This window comes from Schistocerca piceifrons, chromosome 2, assembly GCF_021461385.2.
Source record: "Schistocerca piceifrons isolate TAMUIC-IGC-003096 chromosome 2, iqSchPice1.1, whole genome shotgun sequence".
In the NCBI taxonomy this organism is placed as follows: domain Eukaryota; kingdom Metazoa; phylum Arthropoda; class Insecta; order Orthoptera; family Acrididae; genus Schistocerca; species Schistocerca piceifrons.
The window spans coordinates 3879793-3906650 of record NC_060139.1 but is presented as its reverse complement, the minus strand read 5'-3'; the positions used below and the strand labels follow the sequence as shown (position 1 = coordinate 3906650).

The following is a 26858-nucleotide window of genomic DNA, read 5'->3' as shown; positions in this document are numbered from 1 at the left end:
ACAACACTGGATGTGCCCTCATATGGCGAGAGTTTGCAACTCGTAATGCACCCAGGAACATTGTCCAAAATGTTCGTTTTGGTGGCCCAGCTGTTAAGGTAAGGGGAGGCATAATGTTGCACGAGCCAACTGATCTCCAAATACTGTATGGACACTCTGCACTCACCAGCCAGTGTTCTTGTGACACTGTACTTCTTCTCTATACGCTACGTTTCAGGGATGCATTCAGCCCTGACTTCATTTTTGTGGATGGCAATGTGCGACCGCATCGAACTGTGCTGCTGAAGGAGCTCTCGGAATGAGAGGACATTCGGCGAATGGGCTGTCCTGCCCGTTTTCCCAACTTAAATCCCAACCAGCACGTGCGGGATGCGCTGGGGAGATGCATCGCAGCACGTCCGCACACACCAGCTAACGTCCAGCAGTTGTCAACCGTGGTAGTAGAGAAAAGGAACGCCACGTCACTGAAACTCCTCACCGACTTTGGGGCCAGCGGAGGAGCGCGTGATCACACCCCCTATTAAAAACCATGCCCCCCGTTTGTAATACCCAGGGGAGGGCAAGATGGACGCCGCGTCGGCTGTGTCTTGGCGGCGCCTCCGTGTCCTTATTGTGGAGCAGTAACCGCACCCACAAGTAGTGGAAGTCTCACTCAGCCAAGTGCGCGTTTTGTACATCGACATCATACTCCGCAAGCTACCTAATGGTGTGTGGCGGAGGGTTCTTCTGGTAACAGTAACTGAGTCCACCTCTAAACTGTTCCGCTCGTGAATGGCGCGTGGGAAAAATGATTATCGGCATGCCTCTGTGTTTCTCGAATTTTTTACTTGTGAGCATTACACGACAGGTGTTGGAAGGGAGTAATATGATGACCTAGGCGCTTCAGTCTGGAACCGCGTGACCGCTACGGTCGCAGGTTCGAATCCTGCCTCGGGCATGGATGTGTGTCATGTCCTTAGGTTAGTTCGGTTTAAGTAGTTCTAAGTCTAGGGGACTGATGACCTCAGATGTTAAGTCCCATAGTGCTCAGAGCCACTTTTTATGATGTCCGACTCTTCCCAGAAAGTCTACCCTCGAAATTTCAGTAGTAAATTTCTTCGTGGTGCACAACGCCTCTCTTGTGAAGTCTTCAAATGGAGTTTGTCGAGCATCTCCGTAATGCTCTCGCTGCGACTAAACGATTCCGTGACGAAACACGCCGCTCTTCGATGGACCTTCTCTATCTCTTCTATATGTCCTACTGATGAAAAATATTCAAGAATCGGTCGGACAAGAGCGTTATAAGCCATTTCCTTCGTGGGTGAGTTACATTTCCATAAGATTCATCCTATAAACGACAGTCTGGCATCAGTTTTGCCTATTATTTGTTTTTTGTGGTCAGACCACTTAACGTCCCTCTGTGTAGTTATTCCTAAATATTTTACAGTAGACACTGTTTCCAGCAATTTGTCCTCAATACTGTAGTTATACAGCAAAGGATTTCTTTTGCTATGTATGCGCAATATGTTACATTTATTTACGTTCAGAGTCAACTGAGAGAGGCTGCACCATTCATCAGTCCTGTGCAGGTCATTCTGCAAATCGATGTTGTCTTCTGGTGCTGCTGCTTTGTTTACAAACAACCGCATCGTCTGTGAAGAGTATCTGGGGATCCCATAAAGGAGCTAACTTGTCTATCAAAAGCGCCTTTTTCAGACAACCCCGTACACGTACAAACAAAGTATGTCAGTTTAACCTCACTTTGAAGCAGACGCTGTTCGTGTGGGTGAGTATTTTGAAAATAGTGAGGATGGCCATCAATGCATACAAAGCAGTGTGGCACACACTTTGGCACTGTGCTTCAACAAGAAGAAGAAAACAAGTCGCTGGTCCTAGCAATGGCTTAAAATGAAAGAAAGATTTGCCCAAGAGAATCTTCTAAAGGAAATATTACTCTCAGAACCCGACGATTACATCAGTTTTCTTCGAATGGACAATGAAACTTTTATAAACGTGTGAAGGCCGTCGCGAAAGCGCAAACTCGTCTGTGAGATTCGCTCTTATCTAGCCACGGATGTGTGAAACGAGGCTATACGTGTACCAAGAAAGCTCATCAACTTTGCCTTACTTTTGAAGCAGACGCTTCTCGCGTGTGCTATAGCTTGGCACTATATAATGAGAATGGCTACAAATGCAGATGAAGCATTTCTAACATTGGTTCTGGCACCCTGTTTAAGGCGAGGAAGAAAGTAAGACGCTGGTTCAGAGGATGATTTAAAATGACAGAAAGGTTCACACACGAAACTGTTAACAGAACCTTGTGATTACATCAGTTTTCTGCAGATGGACAGTGAAACTTTTCATAACTTATTAACAGTTACTTCGTCTTACACTGAAAAAGAAGACAAGTATGTGAAAATTTATCTTCTTCCACTTGGTCCTCTAATGACAGTTCATTAAAATACAGTATAGCCCACATCGTCTGTGAAAGAAGCCGAGAACCTCGATTTCTTCTATTTCATTGCATTCCCAGTTGTATGTTATGTGTAAAATATTGATTTTGTTCATAACCTCTTCTTCCTTAATATCTGGGTGGAAAAGATGTGATACCGCTCCCATTTTGGTATTGGTCAGTGCTGCTTTGTTTTTTCCTCGATAGTAATTTCCATAGTTGTGCAAACTCACTTACAGAGGGATAAACTGTAATAAAAGAGTCAATAAATTTTTTTTGGGTTTGTGACCGCGTTGTCAATATATAGAACTGCTGTCGTTTCCGTCACTGTTCCAAATGACCTCCTTCAGGGTTCTTTTTTTACTGCAGAATGATAAAAATTTGTTTCTTATATACCTGCAGACGTGGCTGTTGTCTAATTCTTATGGGCTGCTAAGGATGAAGGGGACGGGTGTTGGAAGTTCTTTATTGGTGTCTCTTTTATTTCTTTTCATTGGTGGAAACTCGACGTTTCGATTGGTGTTTGCATTACTGCTTGTGATCGCTGGAAATCGGCGAATGGAAAACCAGGCGGCAGTTGTGACGTAATTGCCGCCGCCATGGTCTCCCGTGCGCCCGTGTTTATTGCCTCATGTGATCTGTCGTCCCGTAACGCTGTTACTGCTGGCACCAAGACGTCGGAAGTCGGTACCCACTTCTCTGTTCATGTTGGCGGGTCTCTAATCTTCCTCCTGAAAGTAAGAGGCTGTCCGCCAGTACGCGAGCTTCACCAAAATCAATCTCTTTGCTGCACTCATCCTAGTGTTGTGCCACCGCTGACTTGGTGTGTTGTCTTAGTCGGATACATCTTTCGTGTTCAGATATCCGTGTGCTAATGCGTCGCTCCGTCTCGCCTACATACACTATCTGTTATATCCACAGATTAACACACATGTGCGAACAAAACATTTTTATTAGGTGGAGCAAGCCCACCGCTTAATTTTACAAAAATATAAACTTCCTTCAAAAAACAAAAAGCTTCTTCTCCTATCGAAATTTAATAAGAATTCTGCCACCTTATTGAATTGAAATCTTAGCAACTGAACTGAATTTACGTTCCTTTGTGTGGTTTTCTCTCGACGCTCTCCGTCGGATGCCGAAGAAGTAGACGGGCACAGAGTCCGGGGTCGTTGGCCGGCGTAGCGAAGTCGTGGCACCTGGAAGTTCCGGCTGCGGCGAAGTCTCTTCCGGGCTGCAGTTCGCGGCGGGTCGAAAGACGCCTGCTTCCCTTTCTTCCTGTTCCTGCTATTTAACACGGCGGCTCCAGTCTTCCTCCGCTCATTCCGGAGTGATGATTGGCGGCCGTTGGCGATCCCTGATTGGTGGATGGTGATACCACAGTGTGACCATCCGCGCCGGAAAAAGACTGATTGAATGTTTGGCAGGAACGCCTCTAGCGCCGGCTGGCGGAACGCGCCGGTACTACGTTGCAGGCGCCGCTTAACTCTGCCGCGAAGCCGACCGTTGCGTTTTGTTTGGCTGTGCGCGCCACGGCACTATCCACATTGGCAACTCATTTCATAAACTCCAGCAGCATGGAGTTTGTCAACTGCATCTTTCGTTGTGCGAACAGCATCTCTTATTCTGTTGCTGCTTCGTTAAATGGGCTTGATGCCTGCTCGGCGGAGAATTTTGCCCACCCGTTTAGTGACACCTAGAACGTATGGTAATAGAGCGATTTTTTGTGCTTCCTTCTGCTCTGCTCTGTTGCATTCATTCATTCATACTTTTATCTATTAGTGTCACCCCATAAGCAATGGCAGCAAACATGGACTTGAGATTTTGTAGTTCACTGTTTGGATGTTCCTTATCGCTGATCCTATGAGCCCTTTTTATTAAAGTGAGCAGGGCAGATTTGTTCTGAGTAGGATGATGATGAGAAGAGGGATGTGGTGTCAGTGCTGGTTGGCATCCTGTATACTCTATGGCACACTTTAGCATCACGCTTTCTGTAAACTTCGATGTCAAAGAAAGACTGCACCCCATTCTTTTCTATCTGCATAGTGAATTCGGTACTGCTGTGCTGATAGTTGAGGTGTTGGTGGAAATTTCTTCCTCTGCACATGGCCAGGTAAAAGATGGTATCACCAACATATCGGAGCCAACATTATGGGCACAATGGTGCGGACTGGAGCGCTGTTTCTTCAAATGCTTCCTTGAAGATGTCTGCTGCCGACCGAAACGTAGGTAGTTTTACATGTTGACAATGCGATCATAAATCCACAAAAATTCTGTTGACTGTGATAATGGCCGCAGAAATCTACGTTTATATGCAATAAAACCGTTTGTCAATAAACATATTCAGCCGGCCGGAGTGGCCGAGCGGTTCTAGGCGCTTCAGTCCGGAACCGCGCTGCTGCTACGGTCGCAGGTTCGAATCCTGCCTCGGGCACGGATGTGTGTGATGTCGTTAGGTTAGTTAGGTTTAAGTAGTTCTAAGTTCTAGGGGACCTAAATCTCGTCAAATTTTATCTCAGTGAAAATTTCTCGCGAAGATGTCAAAATGGCTCTGAGCACTATGGGACTCAACTGCTGTGGTCAGCAGTCCCCTAGAACTTAGAACTACTTAAACCTAACTAACCTAAGGACATCACACACATCCATGCCCGAGGCAGGATTAGAACCTGCGACCGTAGCAGTCGCACGGTTCCGGACTGCGCGCCTAGAACCGCGAGACCACTGCGGCCGGCGCAAAGATGTCAAAAACTATCTATGCTTGAGATTAAAAAATGGTTCAAATGGCTGTAAGCACTATGGGACTTAACATTTGAGGTCATCAGTCCCCTAGATGTTCAAATGTTCAAATGTGCGTGAAATCTTATGGGACTTAACTGGGACGGTCATCAGTCCCTAAGCTTACACACTACTTAACCTAAATTATCCTAAGGACAAACACACACACCCATGCCCGAGGGAGGACTCGAACCTCCGCCGGGATCAACCGCACAGTCCATGACTGCAGCGCCCTAGACCGCTCGGCTAATCCCGCGCGCCTGAGTCCGCTAGGCTTAGAACTACGTAAACCTAACTAATCTAAAGACATGACACACATCCATGCCCGAGGTAGGATTCGAACCCGCGACCGTAGCAGCAGCGCGATTTCGGACTGAAGCGCCTGGAACCGCTCGGCCACAGCGGTCGGCTTATGCTTGAGAAACACCTCATACAGCACTGTACTCGATCAGATGTGTGGCAAACACAGTAGAATTTGACAAACTGTTTGATGGTTGACGGAGGAATTTAAAGGGTATCCTATGCTTCCTTCTAGATCATTGGTTGGTTGGTCGATTTCAGGGAGGGGACTTAACAGCGAGGTCATCGGTCCAATCGGGTTAGGCGAGGACGGGGATGGAATTCGGGCGTGCTCTTTCGAAGGCACCATCCCGGCATTTGCCAGAAGCGATTTAGGGAAGTCACGGAAAACCTAAATGAGGACGACAGGACGTGGGTTTGTACCGTCGTCCTTGTAGATGCTTTATGTACAACGTAAACAGTAACCATCTTATCACACTCTCCCTTGGGATACTCCGGAAATTACCCTTACATTTGTCGATTTTGTTCCGGAGGAGACGTTAAGTGTAAACAAGACAGGAGAAGCGTTTTTAAAGTTTTAAGCGCGACCGGTCGCCGGCAGCGTGAAGGGCCCTCCGCTCTCCCGCCGTGCGTCGCTGTCTGCGCTGCGTCAGCCGCTGAGAGAGGGGCGGACTACGTGGTCCTCGGCGTCGCGGCGCCGCTGCGTCATCACACGGCCGCCCGCTGCGCCAGACACACAAGCCGACGCCCGCGGCGCCGCCACTGGCTCCTCAGTGGCATGCGACAGACGTATATGCTACCGAATATAATCAGTGTTACGTGGCTGACGTCATATTACGGCGCATGCGGGAATGGGATTTGCGACCGACGTGATATTACATTTTGCCGGTTACGCTGATTTTTCGCGGTGTCAAACGTATTACACCACTGGCCATTAAAATTGCTACACCAAGAAGAAATGCAGATGATAAACTGGTATTCATTGGACAAATATACTACAACTGACATGTGATTACGTTTTCACGCTATTTGGGTGCATACATCCTGAGAAATCAGTACCCACAACAACCACCTCTCGCCGTAATAACGGCCTTGATACGCCTGAGCATCGAGTCAAACAGAGCTTGGATGGCGTGTACAGGTACAGCCGCCCATGCAGCTTCAACACGACACCACAGTTCATCAAGAGTAGTGACTGGCGTATTGTGACGAGCCAGTTGCTCGGCCACCATTGACCAGACGTTTTCAATTGGTGAGACATCTGGAGAATGTGCTGGCCAGGGCAGCAGTCGAACATTTTCTGTATCCAGAAAGGCCCGTACAGGACCTGCAACATGCCGTCGTGCATTATCCTGCTGAAATGTAGAGTTTCGCAGGGATCGAATGAAGGGTAGAGCCACGGGTCGTAACACATCTGAAATGTAACATTCACAGTTCATAAGTGCAGTTAATGCGAACAAGAGGTGACCTAGACGTGTAACCAATGGCACCCCATACCTTCAGGCCGGGTGATACGCCAGTATGGCGATGACGAATACACGCTTCCAATGTGCGTTCACCGTGATGTCGCCAAACACGGATGCGACCATCATGATGCTGTAAACAGAACCTGGATTCATCCAAAAAAATGAAGTTTTGCCATTCGTGCTCCCAGGTCCGTCGTTGAGTACACCATCGCAGGCACTCCTGTCTGTGATGCAGCGTCAAGGGTAACCGCAGCCATGATCTCCGAGCTGATAGTCCATGCTGCTGCAAACGTCGTCGAACTGTTCGTGCAGATGGTTGTTGTCTTGCAAACGTCCCCATCTGTTGACTCAGGGATCGAGACGTGGCTGCACGATGCGTTACAGCCACGCGGATAAGATGCCTGTCATCTCGACTCCTAGTCATACGAGTCTGTTACGATCCAGTTCGGCGTTCCCTATTACCCTCCTCAACCCACCGATTCCATATTCTGCTAACAGCCATTGGATCTCGACCAACGCGAGCAGCAATGTCGCGACACGATAAACCGCAATCGCGATAGGCTACACTCCGACCTTTATCAAAGTCGGAAACCTGATGGTACGCATTACTCCTCTTTACACGAGGCATCACAACAACGTTTCACCAGGCAACGCCGGTCGACTGCTGTTTGTGTATGAGAAATCGGATGGAAACTTTCCTCATGTCAGCACGTTGTAGGTGTCGCCACCGGCACCAACCTTGTGTGAGTGCTCTGAAAAGCTAATCATTTGCATATCACAGCATCTTCTTCCTGTCGGCTAAACTTCGCGTCTGTAGCACGTCATCATCGTGGTGTAGCAATTATAATGGCCAGCAGTGTAATTACAGCTTCTGCAAAAGTCAGTCAGGTCTGCAGGCTTGGTAGATTTTGCTACATGGTAGCAGCTGTATCACTGGAAAAATTCCTCGTTTTTACAACATTTGTTATAGTGTCCTCTTTCGGAGGCGTCACCTGACGTTGAATTTCTTTCTGTTCCGTGCGTTTCGTTTGCTTTTGTCTTTTGTGTTCAAAACTTGCGTTACAGGAGAAACGTGTGAAGCAAATGTTTACAAAGTCATAGACACGTCAGTAGTTGATCAGAACTCCATCGTGGTTCACGTTACACGTTAATCGTATTATTTTCGCAGATTCTGTTATGAAGGATTGTCGTGCAGGTCTATCAGTAAATGAATCAGAATATATGATTCCACTGAGTGTAATGTTGGACTGTGTATCTACAAACTTCAATTTTCATGACACTGAACTCCACTATCAACGCTAAATTTTGCTTTGTTGTTGTGTTTTATGTATTTCTTTACATTTAAATGAGCTATAAAACAAAAATTAACAGGAAGATCATTTGTTTACTCGCCGAGGTTTTATTTGTATACTCGAACATTTTTCAATTTTTTCCTATAATTACTATTACTTTGAAGTTTCAACTGTGGATTCAAATTTAATACAAGCAATGTCAAAATATGAATGTTTAAAGCAGAAACTCCAGAAAACGTAAAAATGTTCTCAAAATCCAACTACATATTTGTATACATGACTTATAACTTCCAAAAACCACCTAGTTTCGATAGTCAAAAGGTAACGGCAGTTACGTACGAGACCAGCAACGCAGCTTAACGTGGAGAGGCCATGCACTGCAGCGTGATAAATCATCAAACAGGCAAACAGATGTCGCCAGTATGGCTGCCCGAAAAGGAACGGCAGCAACTGACATGGCTAATTCAGATGAAAATGCCGAAAGGAAAGGAGCAATAATTAGAAAAGCGATGAATGGTTGTACACCGACGATATAAACATTTGATGGTATTTAGTGAAAATGAATGTTTTGGGCAAAAGATGACACAAGTAAGAGCAAACCAATTAAAAGAAGAATTGGACCAACTACAAAAAGAAATGACATTTATAGAGAAAATTCACTAAACCCACACGGAACATACATATACAGGTGCAGTGCTAACGATACCACCTAGTAGCAACAAAAACTAACGACTTTAATAAACACTACCAAAGAGAAAATTTGTATTATGAAGATCAAGCAAACCAGTAATGTAATCATCCTGGAAACTGCTGCAGAAAGTGACACAGAGAAGATAATAAACAACAAGAAGGTGCAAGAGACGCCGATATGCGAACAGCCTAAGAAAAAGATACATTTAATGATACTTTTAGACATCCTACAGGACACAGATGCAAATAGCCGGCCGTGGTGGCCAAGCGGTTAAAGGCGCTACAGTCTGGAACCGCGCGACCGCTACGGTCGCAGGTTCGAATCCTGCCTCAGGCATGGATGTGTGTGATGTCCTTAGGTTAGTTAGGTTTAAGTAGTTCTAAGTTCTAGGGGACTGATGACCTTAGAAGTTAAGTCCCATAGTGCTCAGAGCCATTTGAACAGATGCAAATATATTAAAAACCACAATATACATGCAGAACCTGAAAATGAACAGGCTAAGCGAAGTTTCGAAGGCGGCTTTACAGTACGATTCAGGACAGGGCCAATGGGAAGAAAAGTGGTCCATCAAGCTATTGAAATGACCCCTGAGATTGTAACAGCTCTCATGAAGCGACAAAGCATATATCTTCTACTTCATTCTGTTTCACTGAAAAACTAGTACTGAGGTGCTGTGCTGAATGCCAAGATCTTGGTCATCAGCAAGACATGGTGATAAAGAGGCAGTACATAACTTGAGGGCACTGTGAGGAAGGAGTTCGTTTTGGAAAAAGTCAAAATCAAACAAGCGGCAGTGTGTGAGCCAAGTGCACATGCGGTTTAAAGTACACGGGTAACAGAGATGGGTGTCACACGTATAACAACAAGGCAGATTTTAAAAAAGGATCGTGGGTAGGTGTCTCATAACGGTAGAAAGGAATGCGGACTCTAATGACACCATCAAAAGCCCTCTCTGTAAGAAACATAACTCACCTTCGAGCACGAGGAGAGACGTCGAAAGAGCGAGCAGTTTCTGGCAAAAGGTGAGCAATAAGTACCATAGAAAGGCCGATGTTAGGGTGATACAGGCAAGCAGGATTTGGTTGCAGAAACAGGGCAGTTGTATGTAGAATGCCACAGCACTCATCCCGAGGAAAATACTGCGCTGCTAATAGAAATAAAACAAAAATTTGCTAACGAAGGATATCAATCTGTGACGTAAATAGAATGCCACTCAGAGCTAGTTCGTACAGAAAACAAAGAGCTGCTACAGAGAAGTAGCCAACAGGACACAGATCGGAACAGATTAAAGGCTGATGACGCTCAGTATAGCCTTGAGATATACAAGATAGTCTGCGAGAAAATACGATCACTAACAGCCTTATCCACTCAAAAGGAATGACGGCACGGTAATAGAAAGTTTGTCACAGCCAGCTTGCGGTACTGCTAATGGAAACACTGCTTGCTGACGACGAAGAAGAAGGCGAGACAGAAAATCAGCGTAGGTTACGAAAAATGTTATGGGAACTCTATAGAAACAATACACTTGCGTACCCCTTCGCACAAGATGAATTTAGGCAAATAGTTGTAAGACTGAAAAAGAAAAAATCTCCGAGACCGGGCGGGATTCCTGCTGAAGTAATACACGTCTTATGTTACTCATTAGATATTTACGAGGGCATGCTGGAAAGCAATGACTTCGAATTTTGATGTGTTCTTAATATCGGTGGAGGTATTACATGTCATGCATATTACTCTGTCGACTTTCCAGCTACGCTGACGCAAATCGCAACCTCCTGCCGCTGGAGGGCTCGAAATCGTAGCGTGTAACATGGGGGTGCGTGACGTAACTGTGTCGGTGCACGAGGAACAGCGAGCTAAAATCGAGTTTCGAATTCGAAGAGTTGTCGGCACGTGGAACGCCCGCTCCTTCAGCATGATACTGCCAGATCACACGCGAGCGCTACGACATCTGCACCAATCGGACGCCTTGGTTTTGCTGTCATCTGTCACCCCGCATACAGTCCAGACTTGACCCCATTCGATTTTCATCTGTTTCCAAAACTTAAAGAACACCTTTGAGGACTTCACTTTGATAGTGATGAAGCGATGCAAGCAGAGGTGCGGTTGTGGCTCAGTCAACAAAGTCAAAGATTCTACAGTGACGGCGTCAAGAAACTGGTCTTTCGTTGGGAGAAATGTGTTGGTCGAATGGACGACGATATTCAAAAATACATATATAGATACACTACGTGATCAAAAGTATCCGGACACCTGGCTGAAAATGACTTACAAGTTCGTGGCGCCCTCCATCGGTAATGCTGGAATTCAATATGGTATTGGGCCACCCTTAGTCTTGACGACGGTTTCCACTGACGGAGGCATACGTTCATTCAGGTGCTGGAAGGTTTCTTGGGGAATGGCAGTCCATTCTTCACGGAGTGCTGCACCGAGGAGAGGTATCGATGTCGGTCGACGTGAGGCCTGGCACGAAGTCGGCGTTCCAATACATCCCAAATGTGTTCTGTAGGATTCAGGTCAGGACTCTGTGCAGGCCAGTCCATTATAGGGATGTCATTGTCGTGTAATCACTCTGCCACAGGCCGTGCATTATGAACAGCTGCTCGATCGTGTTGAAAGATGCAATCGCCATCCCCGAATTGTTCTTCAACAGTGGGAAGCAAGAAAGTGCTTAAAACCTCAATGTAGGCCTGTGCTGTGATAGTGCCACGCAAAACAACAAGGGGTGCAAGCCGCCCTCGATGTAAACCACACTGAATTGCAACATTACCGATGGGGGCGCCACGAACTTGTATGTCATTTTCAGCCAGGTGTCCGGATACCTTTTGATGAAATAGTGTATCTAGAAGTATTCCTGGACGAACGTCGTAACTTTGCACATCATATAGAGAAGGCAGGCAGAAAAGGTTCAAACGTGATGAACAACATTATAACCATAGCAGACAGCCTATTTCGGCTTCTCTTGAAAACAATCAGAGCTTACCACAATCTGTATTAGGGTTAGTCGTAGGATATTTTACGAGCGTTTGGACTAATAGATTGCAGGTTGAGAAGGCAGCCTCATAAGTGAGAAGACTTCAAGGAGGAGTGTTACTAAGATTAACGGGCGCCTACTGTATCCCTCCCAGTGATGCATCGTTAGTAATTCTAGGAATATGCACTGCACTTGGAAATTAGGAAAAGGGGTTCAAAATGGCTCTGAGCACTATGGGACTCAACTGCTGTGGTCATTAGTCCCCTAGAACTTAGAACTACTTAAACCTAACTAACCTAAGGACATCACACACACCCATGCCCGAGGCAGGATTCGAACCTGCGACCGTAACAGCAGCGCGGCTCCGGACTGGAGCGCCTAGAAACGCACGGCCACCGCGGCCGGCTAAGGAAAAGGGGTGCCAAAAAAAATGTTCAAATGTGTGTGAAATGTTATGGGACTTAACTGGTAAGGTCATCAGTCCCTAAGCTTACACACTACTTAACCTAAATTATCCTAAGGACAAACACACACACCCATGCCCGAGGGCGGACTCGAACCTCCGCCAGGACCAGCCGCACAGTCCATGACTGCAGCGCCTTAGACCGCACGGCTGATCCCGCGTGGCAAGGGGTGCCATTTATTGGTTTAAAAAGGCAATGAAATGGAAGTAAGAAGAGTACTTCGAACTGAGGCCAATACGAAAAGCTTAATAAAAGATCGCATATTACGATTATGGCAGAATGAATGGGTCACTCCAGGCACAGGCAGAACAATATGCTAATTTCTACCTAACATTAGGGAGAGACAAAAACTGACATTTATTAACCCATTGAGTGGACTGATATATTACCTCACCGGTCACGGCCCGTATGTTACAAATCTGTCCAAAACAGAAAGACACATGAATAATAAATACTTTTCGCCTGCGACAGTGTGGGCATTCCACAGCTCGTAATGAGAGACTGCGCAGACGCGGCAGGTAATGGTTGTCAGGCATTAAGGACGTTAGGTTCCAAACCAGCACTGACGATGATGATGTTTGGTTTGTGGCGCTTTCAACTGCGCGGTCATCAGCGCCCGTAAAATGTCCAAATTTTTTTTTACAGAACCAATTTTTTAAGCAGTCCAATGTAGCCACTGTCACAAATGATGATGATGATGATGAAATGATAGGGACAACACAAACACTCAGTCCCCGGGCAGAGAAAATCCTCAACCCGGGACCCCGTGACTCAGAGGTGGCAACGCTAGCGACTAGAAGCACGAGCTCCGGACAGCAATGACGAGGGAGTCTGCCTGGAGCACCTTGGGCGATGCTACAGCCGCAGTGCCGAGGAACGCCAAGGAAACCTCCACGCTGCGTTGAACCGCAAGTCAGCGTGCTGACATTCCAGCTAGGCGACATACACTGAGTAAACAAAAGTCGTGTAATACCGATATGCAGGTATACAGATGGCGGCAGTGTCGCTTACACAGGGTGTAAAAGGGCAGCGCACTGCCCGAGCTGACGTTTGCACTCAGGTGATTCACGTGAAAAGGTTTCTGACGTGATTATGGCCGAACGACGGAAATTAGCACTCTGAACGCGGAATACTAGTTCGAGCTCGACGCATGCGTCATTTCATTTCGGAAATCGTTAGGGAATTCAACGTTCCGAGATCCACAGTCTCAAGAGTGTGCACAGAATAGCAAAATTCGGGCGTTACCTCTCGCCACAGACAACGCAGTGGCCGAAGGCCTTCACTTAACGACCGAGAGCAGCGGCGTTTGCGTACAGTAGTCAGTGCTAACAGACAAGCAACACTACGTGATGTAACCGCAGAAGCCAATGTGGGACGTACGACGGACGTATCCTTTAGGTCAGTGCGGCGAAATTTTGCGTTAATGGGCTGTGGCGGGGCGACCGAGACGGGTGCCTTTGCTAACATCAGGAAGTCGCCTGCAATGCCTCTTCTAGGCTCGTGACGATGTCGGTTGGACCCTCGACAACCGAGAAACAGTGGCCAAGTCAGATGATTCCCGATTTCAGTTGGTAAGAGCTGACGGTAGGGATCGTGTGTGGCGCAGACCCCACAAAGCCATGGACCCAGGTTGTCAACAAGGCGCTGCGCGAGCTGGTGGTGGCTCCACATTGGCGTGGGCTGTGTTTACATGGAATGGACTACTGTGTCCTCTGGTCCAACTGAACAGATCATTGACTGGAAATGGTTATGTTCGGTTACTTGGAGACCATTTCCAGCCATTCACGTTCCCAAACAACGGTGGCATTTTTATGGATGACAAGGAGCCATGTCACTGGACCGCAATTGTTCGCCATTCGTTTGAAGAGCATTCTAGACAATTCGAGCGAGTGATTTGGCCAGCCAGCCAGATTGCTCTTCATGAACCCCATCGAACGTTTGTGGGACACAATCGAGAGGTCAGAAGCAGCATGGCTCAGTTTTTCTGCAGGGAACCTCCAACGACTCGTTAAGTCCATGAGACGTCGGGTTGCTACGCTAAGACGAGCAAGGGGGCGGATCCAGTAGCGGAAACAATCTTCTAAGCGTTAAATGCGCCATAATAAGTTAACAAAAACAGAACTGATTCTACTGTGCTGACAAAAAATGGCTCTGAGCACTATGGGACTTAACATCTATGGTCATCAGTCCCCTAGAACTTAGAACTACTTACACCTAACTAACCTAAGGACAGCACACAACACCCAGCCATCACGAGGCAGAGAAAATTCCTGACCCCGCCGGGAATCGAACCCGGGAACCCGTGCGTGGGAAGCGAGAACGCTACCGCACGACCACGAGATGCGGGCACTGTGCTGACAATACCATCAATAGCTGTGTAAGTGATATAAAAAGTTTTACGGTAGGTTTTAGTAGGAAAGTAGTAGTAGTTTTAGCACATTTATAGCATTAGTTTTTTTTAATTAACTAGGAGAATAAATGGTTAATGAAAAAATTTATTATCATCCAAGAAAATATGATTTGTATGGCCTAGTTTAGCTTTTCAGATAATCGTCTATAATTGTAAAGAATACATAAATAAATAATCCTGGGGTCCACCATAAATCGCGGTGACTACAGTGTAATCATTGTTTTTGAATAAAGGGCAATTTCTGTACGTCTCAATGCGGATTTCTTTCAGATACCTTCTATACTGTACTATACTATTACACTACATTACACTATATTTTAGTTCTTTCTATGTATGGTTCAGGATTCATCAAGCTATGTTGCTTGGCAATGACAAATCAAGCGAAAGTTACATTGGTCCTTAAGTTTTGCACACCTGTGTATTAAGGGCGGCCTGCCTTATCCGTCTCATGCCGCGTTTTTCAAGGTACTGCGTAGACATCGAATGCGGCAGGCACTTGTTTGCTACGAAACGAAACAACTTTATTTATAAACAAGTACTTTGTACTTTGTGCGCATCGCACATTCAGCACCTCGCGTAGCCTACAATTCCTTCTATTTTTTCGTCACCTCAAAGTATTCAATTTAGAATCCTCCAAGGCCTGTGTAACTTTGACGTCAAGAGGTTGGCAACACCCTGCACGTAGCTGAATCCCACAAACAATATTGTGAGACATCATTTGATGCGATGACGTGGCTTCAGTTGCATCTCAAACCGTTAAACCTTAAAAGAAACTAGGAACCACGGAGAAATTGTTCGACTGGGGCGGATATTGGTAGGTATGTTGTAAATGTTCAGATAAATAAGTGATAACAATTTCAGAGAAAAACTGTATGATATGTCAAAGAAAGAGCTTCTCAAACTGAGTCAGTAAGGCGTTGGTACACCTCTGGTCCTCATGCAAGCAGTTATTCGGCTTGTCGGTGATTGATACGAGTTGTTGGATGTCCTCCTGGGTGACAATGTGCCACATTTTGTCCAAGTGGGGCTTTAGATCTTCAAAATCCCCGATGTTTGGACGATCCTGGCCATGATGATCCAAACGTTTACAATTGGAGAGAGGTCCGGCGACCTCGCTGACCAAGGCAGGACTTGGAAAGCGCGAAGACAAGCAGCAGAAACTCCCGCCGTGTGCGGGCGGGCTTTATCTTGCTGAAATGTATCCACCGGATTGCTTGCCACGAGGAGCAACAAAACGGGGCGTAGAATAACGTCGACGTACCATTGTACTGTGAGGATGATGTGGGTGACAACCAAAGCAATTCTGCTATGAAAAGAAATATCACTCCAGAGCATCATTCCTGGTTCTCAGGCCGTGTGGCGGGCGACACTGCTGTCTGGGGCGACTCGAGACATGTCTTCAGCCTGGATTTTCATTGACTGGTGTAGAGTCGTCTTCAGCGATGCGCCCCATTTCGAAATGAACCCCAATGACCAGCGAACACATGTCGGAGACGCCCCGGACAGCACTGTCACAACAACCTAATTGGTGCCCACCATACGGCCCGAAAGCCAGGAGTCATGGTCCGGGATACCATTTCTTTTCACAGCAGGATCTCTCTGGTTGTCATCCGCGGCACGCTTACAACACAGCGGTACGTCCACGTTACCCTACGCCCCATTTTGTTGCCCTTCGTCGCAAGCCGTCCTGGACTTACATTTCAGCTAGATAACGCCCGCCCACACATGGCGACACTTTGTACTGTTTGTCTCAGTGCTTGTCAAGCCCTACCTTCGTCAGTAAGGTCGCCGGATGTCTCCCCAACTGAAAACGTTTGAAGAATTGTGGTCAGGAATATCAAACCAGCTCGGGATTTTGACGATCTAACGCGCTAGTTCGACAGAACTGCTTGCGTAAGCCAGTGGTGGAACAACACGTTATTAACTTGGTCAGTTTGTGAAGATCTTTCTCTTGAAAAATCATCCAATTTTTCTGAAACTGTAATCATTTCTTTGTCTGTACGTGTACGTAACATCTACCGATTTCCGTCCCATTCGGATAGTTTCTTCGAGTGCATCTTTTTTCTTTTTTTGTTTTAGAGTTATTATGATGAAGGTACTCACTCTTCCAGTTTCTGGCCAAGATCTTCAGAGAAGTCTCCATCAAGAGTATCGTATAAGTCATCCACTTCAAGATCCTTTTTTGAACCCAGAACAAAGAGGTCTTTCATCCACCTGAAACGTCACAAAAACAACAAATACATTAGCTATATACAATGATCGTTTCTTAGCTTTAATTACTGATAATAACTTCGTACCAGTGCCTATGAGTTTAATTTGTACACCACAGCACCGAAGATGATCACTATGTGACTGAAAATCGATTTTGCTATCAATAAACCATCAATATTACGTCCAACGCTGACCTTTCTTCTAATTTCTAAGAACGCACAGGCATTACTCACACTTCGACACTACTCACACTTTTATAAAGCGCGAATTACTTTGCAATCAATGTCGGCTGATTTAATAGTGAAACATCGTTTCATACACTAACATTTTTTCACGTATTTAATACACTCGTCTAAGCCACTACAATAAGGAGAAGCAACCGACAACAGTTTATGAAGGAGTTCGGGTACTTCTGAGAAGCAGTAGCTCGCCTTGAAACATTCAGTAACAGATCAGATGGCGTGTTTTGCGTCACTGCACTGAAACTGCTTGGAGAGAGTTACGAGTATACGCGTACCAAAACGAAAATGAGTTCCTCTACTTGCAGTTTCATGCTATAGTCGTGCTGTGACTACAAAAACTTTTACAGCCTGAGATAAGAGCGATCGTGGAACGACGGCGAATATAACTGCACCCGACAAAGGTCAAAGGAACATATACAGTAAGCATCAAACGCTTTTCAAAATTTTCTGGTTCTATTGCCTTTAATTCAATTTGAAAATCGTCTGTCTTCAACGCAGGATTCTTGAAGTCTCGTACCCAGTAACACAGTGCAGCTCGTCGTTTAACGATCCACAGAACATTTACGCGTATCTCAAGGACGAGAAGAAACAACGTGATCCAGCTCGTTCGGTCAGACCTTTCGCAAAATCTTCTGTGAATGGTTACATGGCGAGCTACACTGTGGTACCAAACATAAGATTTCAAGAATCCAATTTTCAGGACACACGATCTTCAACTTAAATGAGAGAAAACAGGATCAGTAAAAATATTAAAAAGCTATGTAGTTATACTACACGACTAGTGTTCTGGAGGAGTGTGTTTCAGAATACTGCCCGGAAATCTATACTTACTGCTTCAGTAATTTCCCTAAATCTATTATAGCAAATAAAAAGTTAGCTTCTTTGAGAAGACCACATGCGATTCTTTGTCGTGTGCTTTTTTAGTTCGAGCGTTTGCTCATTCTCTCTTTAATATTCTCCTCTCTACGACATGTTAAGCTTTAAGCTTTGGCCTTTCTTTTCCTTTGATTTTTGGCCTTCCTGTTCATTGGTTCCGTTGTTTTAGAAACTCATAGCACCACTGTAAAACATATCTGTACCATTTCCGTATGTATGAAACTTTTTTTTCAGTTACTGCCCAGTTGTTTCTTTATGCGAGGGTGGTCTGTCAAGTCTGGTAAATTTACATGAAAGCATCGAACAGTTTTGTTGTGTCTTTATGGTTAGTAAGCTTGATTATTCCAAAAATAGTAAAAAAAAATTCTACGGTGTACAGCGTACTGGTCACTGTAGACAGCCGTCTGGATTGGTCTGTGTGTCCCCTGCGATTGGCAATGGAGAAAATCGAGATTCGTGCTGTTATTAAACATTTCATTTGAAGGAATCGAAACAGAATTCGACTATGTTCACGTGAACTCTGCAGCACCATTGAAGATCATTTACTTTTGGATTAATGAACTTAAACATGGTCGGATAAGCACAGAAGTAGAAGCGTGCTCTGACCGTCAACTGAAGTCACCACAAAGGAAATTATTGACAAAATCCATTATATGGTAATGCTAGACCGCCAAATATAAATTTTCGAGATTGCTGAGACTATAGGCATCTTCAAGGACCAGGTGCCTAATATTCTGCACAGAGAATTGGCTGTGAAGCAACTGTGTGCGAGGAGGGTGACACAATCACTTATAGATGATCGAAAGCGCATCCATCACATTTCAACACAATGTGCGGGCGTTGTTTAATTGCAGTCCACCAGATTTTTTGCGCCAATTTGTGACTGTTGATGAAACCTGAACCCGTCATTACACACCAGATTCAAAACGCCATTCAAAACAATGGACAAAGGCTGGTGTAAGTGCACCGCAGAAGGCAAAGACCACTTTGGCCATTGTTTTTTCGGATTCCCAAGGAATAATCCTCTGGAAAAAGAACGATAGCTGGACCCTATTATATTTCAGTGTTGGATCGTTTGAAACTTGCGTTGGCCGAAAAAAGACCCAGTTCGGCAAGCAAAGCAATACTCTTTTATCAGGATAATTGGTTCCTAATTCACCTTTTCACCAGACGTAAGTCGAAGTGACTTTCTGTTCTCCGACTTGAAGCTTTCGATTACTGGGAAGAAATTTTCATCAAATGGGGAAGCAACAGATGCAGTCAACAATTATTTTGCAGAATTTGACGGAAACTATTTTTCCGATGGGACGAAAAGGCTGGAGAATCGCTGGACTAAGTGTATATCCGTCAAAGGAAACTATGTCGAGAAGTAAGGTGTTATTTAAAACACAAACATTTTCCTTGCTTTTTTAGCAGTCTTATCAAACCACATTCGTACCTTCTATAGAGAGCAGGTTCTCGAGTAAACTTCGCTCTGGAGCTACCAGTACAGAACGAATGGGACCATTCTTGCCTAACCGAACTTCATACAGTACAGTCAAATTGTAAGTCCCAGCTTATGCGTTCAGACGTGTATGGTGACTTCCAGCGTGATCGTATTGCAACCTCATATCTCTCGACAAGTGAATGCTGATCAGTGGCATTCTCAAATGATGCACGATTGTTCGATATAGCAGTCATCCTCGATTTTCTGTGGCATTTATACAGTTCCTAATTACTACTATCCGGACGTCCCTTAGTAAACTGGAATTGGCCACTAGACGTCGTCAGAGGCGGACCTGATAGTGTAAAAGGAGGCGAGGAGTATTGTGTTGTCAGCAGAGAAGCAGTAAGAGCAACATGTGTCGGTCAGAATGATAAGTGATTTCGAAAGTGGATTAGTCGTTTCGATCCTGCAAAAACCGTCCAAGTCGACTTTTGGCGATGCTAGTGTGAAGTGGAAACGCGAAGGAACAACCAAAACTGATCCATGACGAGGCAGACCTCATGTAGTGACGGAACGGAAGCCTATAGCGTTGCGAATAATTGTTGAAAAAATCGCATTAAATCAGAGGGAAAAAATCACTCGAGAGTTCCATAGTACGCAGTCCAGCTAGTACAATTACTATGCGTAGGGAGTTTAAAAAGAACGATGTGCAATGGTCGATAGACCACGCATATCTGTAGTCAATGATAACTGATGCTTGAGGCGGTGTAAGACGCGGTACGACTGAACAGTTGATGACTGGAAAAAGACTGATTTGGAGTGATTAATCACGCTAAACCTTGTGGCAATCCGACAGAAGGGTTTGGGTTCGGTGAATGCCTTGTGAAAATTACGTGCCATCATGTAAAGTGTCAACAGTGAAGTACGGAGGAGATGGTGTTACGGGTATGGAGTTGTTTTTCGTGATCAGGAAGTGCGCTTCAGAAAACGGCGAACGCGGAGGGATACGAATACATTTTACAGCATTGAGTGCTGCGTACAATAGAGGAAAAGTTCGGAGACGATTACCGTATCAGCATGACAATGCACCCTGTCATAAAGCAGCATCTATGAAGCAATGATTGGTGGACAATAACATTCCTGAAATGAACTAGCCTGCCCGGAGTCCCGGCCGGCCGGTGTGGCCGTGCGGTTCTAGGCGCTACAGTCTGGAGCCGAACGACCGCTACGGTCGCAGGTTCGAATCCTGCCTCGGGCATGGATGTGTGTGATATCCTTAGGTTAGTTAGGTTTAAGTAGTTCTGAGTCCTAGGTGACTGATGACCTCAGAAGTTAAGTCGCATAGTGCTCAGAGCCATTTGAACCGAAGTCCCGACCTGGACTCGGTGCAACACCTTTGGGACGATTAGAACGCCGTCTTCGCTCCTGACCGCAGCGCCCAACGTCGATGTCTTCTCTGGTTTCAACTCTTGAGTAAAGGCCACTGCCCCGCAGGCTTCGAGACACGTCATCGAAAGCGGCCCATCCCCGTCCCCCCACAGCAGGCTTCAGGTCGTCATACAGACGAAGGGTGGACACACTCCGTTTTGATGTCCACTAAGGTGCCTGGATACTTTTGATCAGATAGTATATACTCCAAAGAACAGACTACCAGCTTATGAAATACCGAGTTGTAAAACGCACTGAAGATTTCGCATAAACTAAAACAATACATCATTCTGAACGGAGAGAAATCGACAGATGCTAAAATTAGTTCGGTCACGCCCCCCCCCCCAGGAAGATTTTCCAGTCAAGACAGTTGTTGTTGTTGTCTTCAGTCCGAACACTTGTTTGATGCAGCTCTCCATGCTACTCTATTCTGTGCAAGGCTCTTCATCTCCGTGCAACTACTGCAACCTAAATCCTCCTGAATCTGCTTACTGTATTCATGGTCTCCATCTACGACTTTTACCCCCTCGCTTCCCTCCAGTATTAAATTAGTAATCCCTTGGTGTTTCAGAATGCGTTCTACCAACCGATCCCTTCTTCTACGCAGATTGTGCAACAGATTTATTTTCTCCGAAATTCTCTTCAGTATTTCCTCATTAGTTACGTGATCTACCCATCTAATCTCCAGCATTCTTCCGTAGCAGCACATTTCAAAAGCTCCTATTTTCTTCTTGTCTGAACTGTTTATCGTCCATGTTTCAGTTCCATACATGGCTTCATTCCATACAAATACGTTCAGAAACGAATTCCTGACACTTACATCTATACTCTATGTTAACAAATTTCTCTTCTTCAGAAACGCTTTTCTTACGATTGCCAGTCTACATTTTATATCCTCCTACTTCGACAGTCATCATTTATTTTGCTTCCCAAATAGCAAAACTCATTTACTGCTTTAAGTGTCTCATTTCCTAATCTAATTCCCTCAGCATCACCCGATTTAATCCAACTACATTCCATTATCCTCGTTTTGCTTTTGTTGGTGTTCATCTTGTATCCTGCTTTCAGGACACTGTCCTTTCTTGCCCCTCGACTCTTATAACTGCCATCTGGTTTCTGTACAAATTGTAAATAGCCTTTCGCTGATTCTCTGCCTGTAAGGGAAGCAGTGGTTGAGAAGGGGGTGAGGCGGGGTTGTAGCCTATCCCCGATGTTATTCAGCCTGTATATCGAGCAAGCAGTAAAGGAAACAAAAGAGAAATAAGGAGTAGGAGTTGAAGTTCAGAGAGAAGAAATCAAAACTTTGAGCTTTGCTGATGACATTGTAATTCTGTCAGAGACAGCAAAGGACTTGGAAGAGCAGTTGAATGGAATGGACAGTGTCTTGAAAGCAGGATATGAGACGTATATCAACAAAAGCAAAACGAGGATAATGGAATGTAGTAGAATTACATCAGCTACGTACACTAAATTATAGTGTGTTTAGAGAAAAGACTTTCTTTGCGTGACGAAAATGTCACATGTGCACCATTTGCATGCTTGGGGGCCATGGAAGTTATGACGCTAGTGATATACAGAGAAGGTGTTCAAGCTGACGTGTGATGGGTGTTGTTTTAGGCATGTTGGTGACCTCCTGTGGATTTCTTTTAGTGAGGGGAGATGAATCGGTGGTGGATGTAGAGTGACAGACGCTCTAGGAGCGCTGGTTGCCCGTTTGGTTGAAGCAACTCTCATTATTGGTGAAACGCCTCGTTGTTTTCAGCTTGTCAGACTATCAGATGCCAGATTTTCCTTGATGTAAACGGACGACATTTTCCGCCACATCTGTTCAACAAACATTTATTACATTTAACAACATTTATTACACGGCAGTTTCAACACCGTCTTAACCTTCGTAGACTTGTAGCAGGGAAACAGCGCACCTGTGACATTTTAGTGACATAAAACAGTGTTTCTGTTTGTCGCCTCTAAACGCACTAAAATTTTATATGTGTAGCTTTTTACACCCTGCATATGGGAGGTACTCATAAAATTTTAACTATCAACTCCAGCGAAATAGAGTTACGTTCATGCTGTGGCAGCCGGTTATCATGTTCTAATATGTTACGGCCTATTGTACATATCGCACTAAAATTAAGCCATTTCCCTTCGAACGTGAACCGGAAATCGCATTAAAATTACCGTGAACCGGAAATCGCATTAAAATTACGGCATTACTCTTCGAATGCGTGCTGATATGCAAATATAACGGACGAAAACATGTTTTGTTGCGCTCTCTTCGCCATAATTAGAAACCAGTGTCGATTACTAAAACGACGGTCAGCCGCGAAACGTTCAACTAAAAACAGTTACGCGACGCAGATGTCTGTTTTCCACTTCGCATGCTCACTCGTGGCGTCAACTCTACAGCGCGACGAGTTCTTCGTTGCTCACAGCAACTAGTCAGCATTTTTCTTTGAAACTGTGTGTAGCGCATTGAAGTAGAGTAGAGTATGTGCACTTTTGAAAGAACGCTTGTCGTGACGGAACAGTGGGCGAGTGGGATGAAGCACAGACTGGTAATTTAGGGACATGGGTTTGATTCCCGCTGATACCAATATTATTATCTTTTTTCATTTCGTTTTATACCTCACAATGTTAAACTATTAAGTATAAAATTTAAAAATAACAGTTTAGTTTATGTTATGTAAAATTAATGTATTGGATTTAGTTACAATTACTACCCTGGTAAGTCAAAATACTATAATTAGGCTACTGGTGGTAAAACAAACGAGCATACGAGGAAATTTAGTATGAATGTGTTTTCTGTTGATGACCTGCTAAAGAGGTCATTTTCCAGGTGATCTTTGGAGGAGAAAGTGAGATTTTAGAGTTAGGCAGATGAACTTCATGTGTTAATGTAACAACAGAGCGGCGTGGGGCGAGGATTACGTAGCGCGAACGTTTCGAAATACTTGAAAAATATTTTGATCACATTCTTAACTGTCCAGAGCCAGTCCATAAGCTCGAACGGTCAAATGATCATGAAAATACAGAAGAACATTCATCCCAACTAACAAAGAAATTGAAGAAGTTATTAAAACCTTGTAAAGCTTGTTGGAGAAGACTCTACAGGGCACCACGCGACGACAACGGTGTTTGCCTGCTACGACATCTGCATGGACGGCAGCCTACGTGTTTAACACCTGTTTTGCTAGCCAGTCTGAAGATGCTTTAAATAAGGTGAAACGCATTATTGGCAAAATATAGAACAATAAAGCCTGTTTTGCAGCCAAGATTGTTTATCTCTTCAAAATACAGCAGAACTTTCCAAACGGTCTCAACCAAAAATAAAAGAGCTAAAATTGATCTTTGAGAAAACTGGGGAAACGCACAAACTACCGGGAGAGTGGAAGGTGGTCTCGGTTAACAATAACAGAGGAATTTATTTGCAGCCAGTTACCTATAACATATTTTCCAAGATTATACTAGACAGAGTAGAACCTACACAGGAGAGTAAATTAGGTGAATATCAAAGTGGTTTTAGGAAGTGCAGACCATGTTCCAAACAAATGAATAATGTGAAGTGAATCATTTGCCACAGATTACCGAATTTAAAATGTCGGAATTTTTCTTTGGAATTATGTGCAGCGTCTTGTGAAAGTGTAGTCTGTGTGAAGTTTCTGAAGGGCAACTGTCCTAACCTCATTCTGGGCGAGTGATGTAAAGCACAGAATTGTAATTTGTAGACCCGGGTTCAGTTCGTGCAGATACCAACATTTTTTTTTTCCAAGTTATTTTGTTTCCTTCAATGTTAAACTATACTCTTCAGCAGCAGTATTTTGTTTCCTTCAATGTTAAACTATTCTCTTCAGCAGCAGTGTAAATTTTACTGCTGTGTCAGGCAAATCCAGACGGCTAAAAGGCTCATTTGAGTTGGTCTGACACAGCTTAACAGTTCCGCTGCTGACACTATTCTGTCTTGGCTCCTCTAACGGCGTGCTAGGGCACTGAGGCGGAAATTTCAGTATGTATGTCTCTTACTATCAAAATGTTCGTATGTGTACAGGAAGTAAATGTCCTACGTTGAACTAACTATTCTAGTGTTGTCAACGTTTGTAGAATTTGATAAGGTCAGAAACATTATACAGGGTGATTCAAAAAGAATACCACAACTTTAGGAATTTAAAACTCAGCAACGACAAAAGGCAGAGCTAAGCACTATCTGTCGGCGAATTAAGGGAGCTATAAAGTTTCATTTAGTTGTACGTTTGTTCGCTTGAAGCGCTGTTGACTAGGCGTCAGCGTCAGTTGATGCTAAGATGGCGACCGCTCAACAGAAAGCTTTTTGTATTATTGAGTACGGCAGAAGAGAATCGACGACAGTTGTTCAGCGTGCATTTCGAACGAAGTATGGTGTTAAACCTCCTGATAGGTGGTGTATTAAACGTTGGTATAAACAGTTTACAGAGAATGGGTGTTTGTGCAAAGGGAAAAGTTCTGGACGGCCGAGAACGAGTGATGAAAATGTAGCACGCATCCAGCAAGCATTTGTTCGCAGCCCAGGAAAATCGACTCGCAGAGCTAGCAGAGAGCTGCAAATTCCACAATCAACTGTATGGAGAGCCCTACGAAAAAGGTTAGTTATGAAACCTTATCGTCTGAAATTGGTTCAAGCATTGTCTGCAGCTGATAAGATTAAAAGAATCGATTTCTGTGATTTTATCCTTGCTCAAATGGAAACAGATGAATCTTTCGTTTCAAAGATTGTGTTTAGTGATGAAGCAACTTTCCACACTAACGGGAAAGTCAACCGTCACAATGTCTGTATATGGGGCACTGAGAATCTACATCTACATCTACATCTATACTCCGCGAGCCACCTTACGGTGTGTGGCGGAGGGTACTTATTGTACCACTATCTGATCCCCCCTTCCCTGTTCCATTCACGAATTGTGCGTCGGAAGAACGACTGCTTGTAAGTCTCCGTATTTGCTCTAATTTCTCGGATCTTTTCGTTGTGATCATTACGCGAGATATATGTGGGCGGTAGTAATATGTTGCCCATCTCTTCCCGGAATGTGCTCTCTCGTAATTTCGATAATAAACCTCTCCGTATTGCGTAACGCCTTTCTTGAAGTGTCCGCCACTGGAGCTTGTTCAGCATCTCCGTAACGCTCTCGCGCTGACTAAATGTCCCCATGACGAATCGCGCTGCTTTTCGCTGGATCATGTCTATCTCTTCTATTAATCCAACCTGGTAAGGGTCCCATACTGATGAGCAATACTCAAGAATCGGACGAACAAGCGTTTTGTAAGCTACTTCTTTCGTCGAAGAGTCACATTTTCTTAGAATTCTTCCTATGAATCTCAACCTGGCGCCTGCTTTTCCCACTATTTGTTTTATGTGATCATTCCACTTCAGATCGCTCCGGATAGTAACTCCTAAGTATTTTACGGTCGTTACCGCTTCCAATGATTTACCACCTATGGCATAATCGTACTGGAATGGATTTCTGCCCCTATGTATGCGCATTATATTACATTTATCTACGTTTAGGGAAAGCTGCCAGCTGTCGCACCATGCATTAATCCTCTGCAGGTCCTCCTGGAGTACGTACGAGTCTTCTGATGTTGCTACTTTCTTGTAGACAACCGTGTCATCTGCAAATAGCCTCACGGAGCTACCGATGTTGTCAACTAAGTCATTTACGTATATTGTAAACAATAAAGGTCCTATCACGCTTCCCTGCGGTACTCCCGAAATTACCTCTACATCTGCAGATTTTGAACCGTTAAGAATGACATGTTGTGTTCTTTCTTCTAGGAAATCCTGGATCCAGTCACAAACCTGGTCCGATATTCCGTAAGCTCGTATTTTTTTCACTAAACGTAA

General features: G+C 44.7%; 1 protein-coding gene across 3 annotated transcripts in view; it reads right to left on the bottom strand.

Moving 5' to 3' along the window:
- LOC124774888 (ATP-binding cassette sub-family C member 4-like) overlaps positions 1-26858 on the bottom strand; it is a 365241-nt gene that overhangs the window by 210963 nt on the left and 127420 nt on the right. For all 3 annotated transcript variants that reach the window (XM_047249542.1, XM_047249543.1, XM_047249544.1), the window contains exon 2: positions 16904-17014. In XM_047249542.1, coding sequence (XP_047105498.1) covers positions 16904-17014 — 111 coding nt within the window. The remainder of the gene's footprint in view (positions 1-16903; positions 17015-26858) is intronic.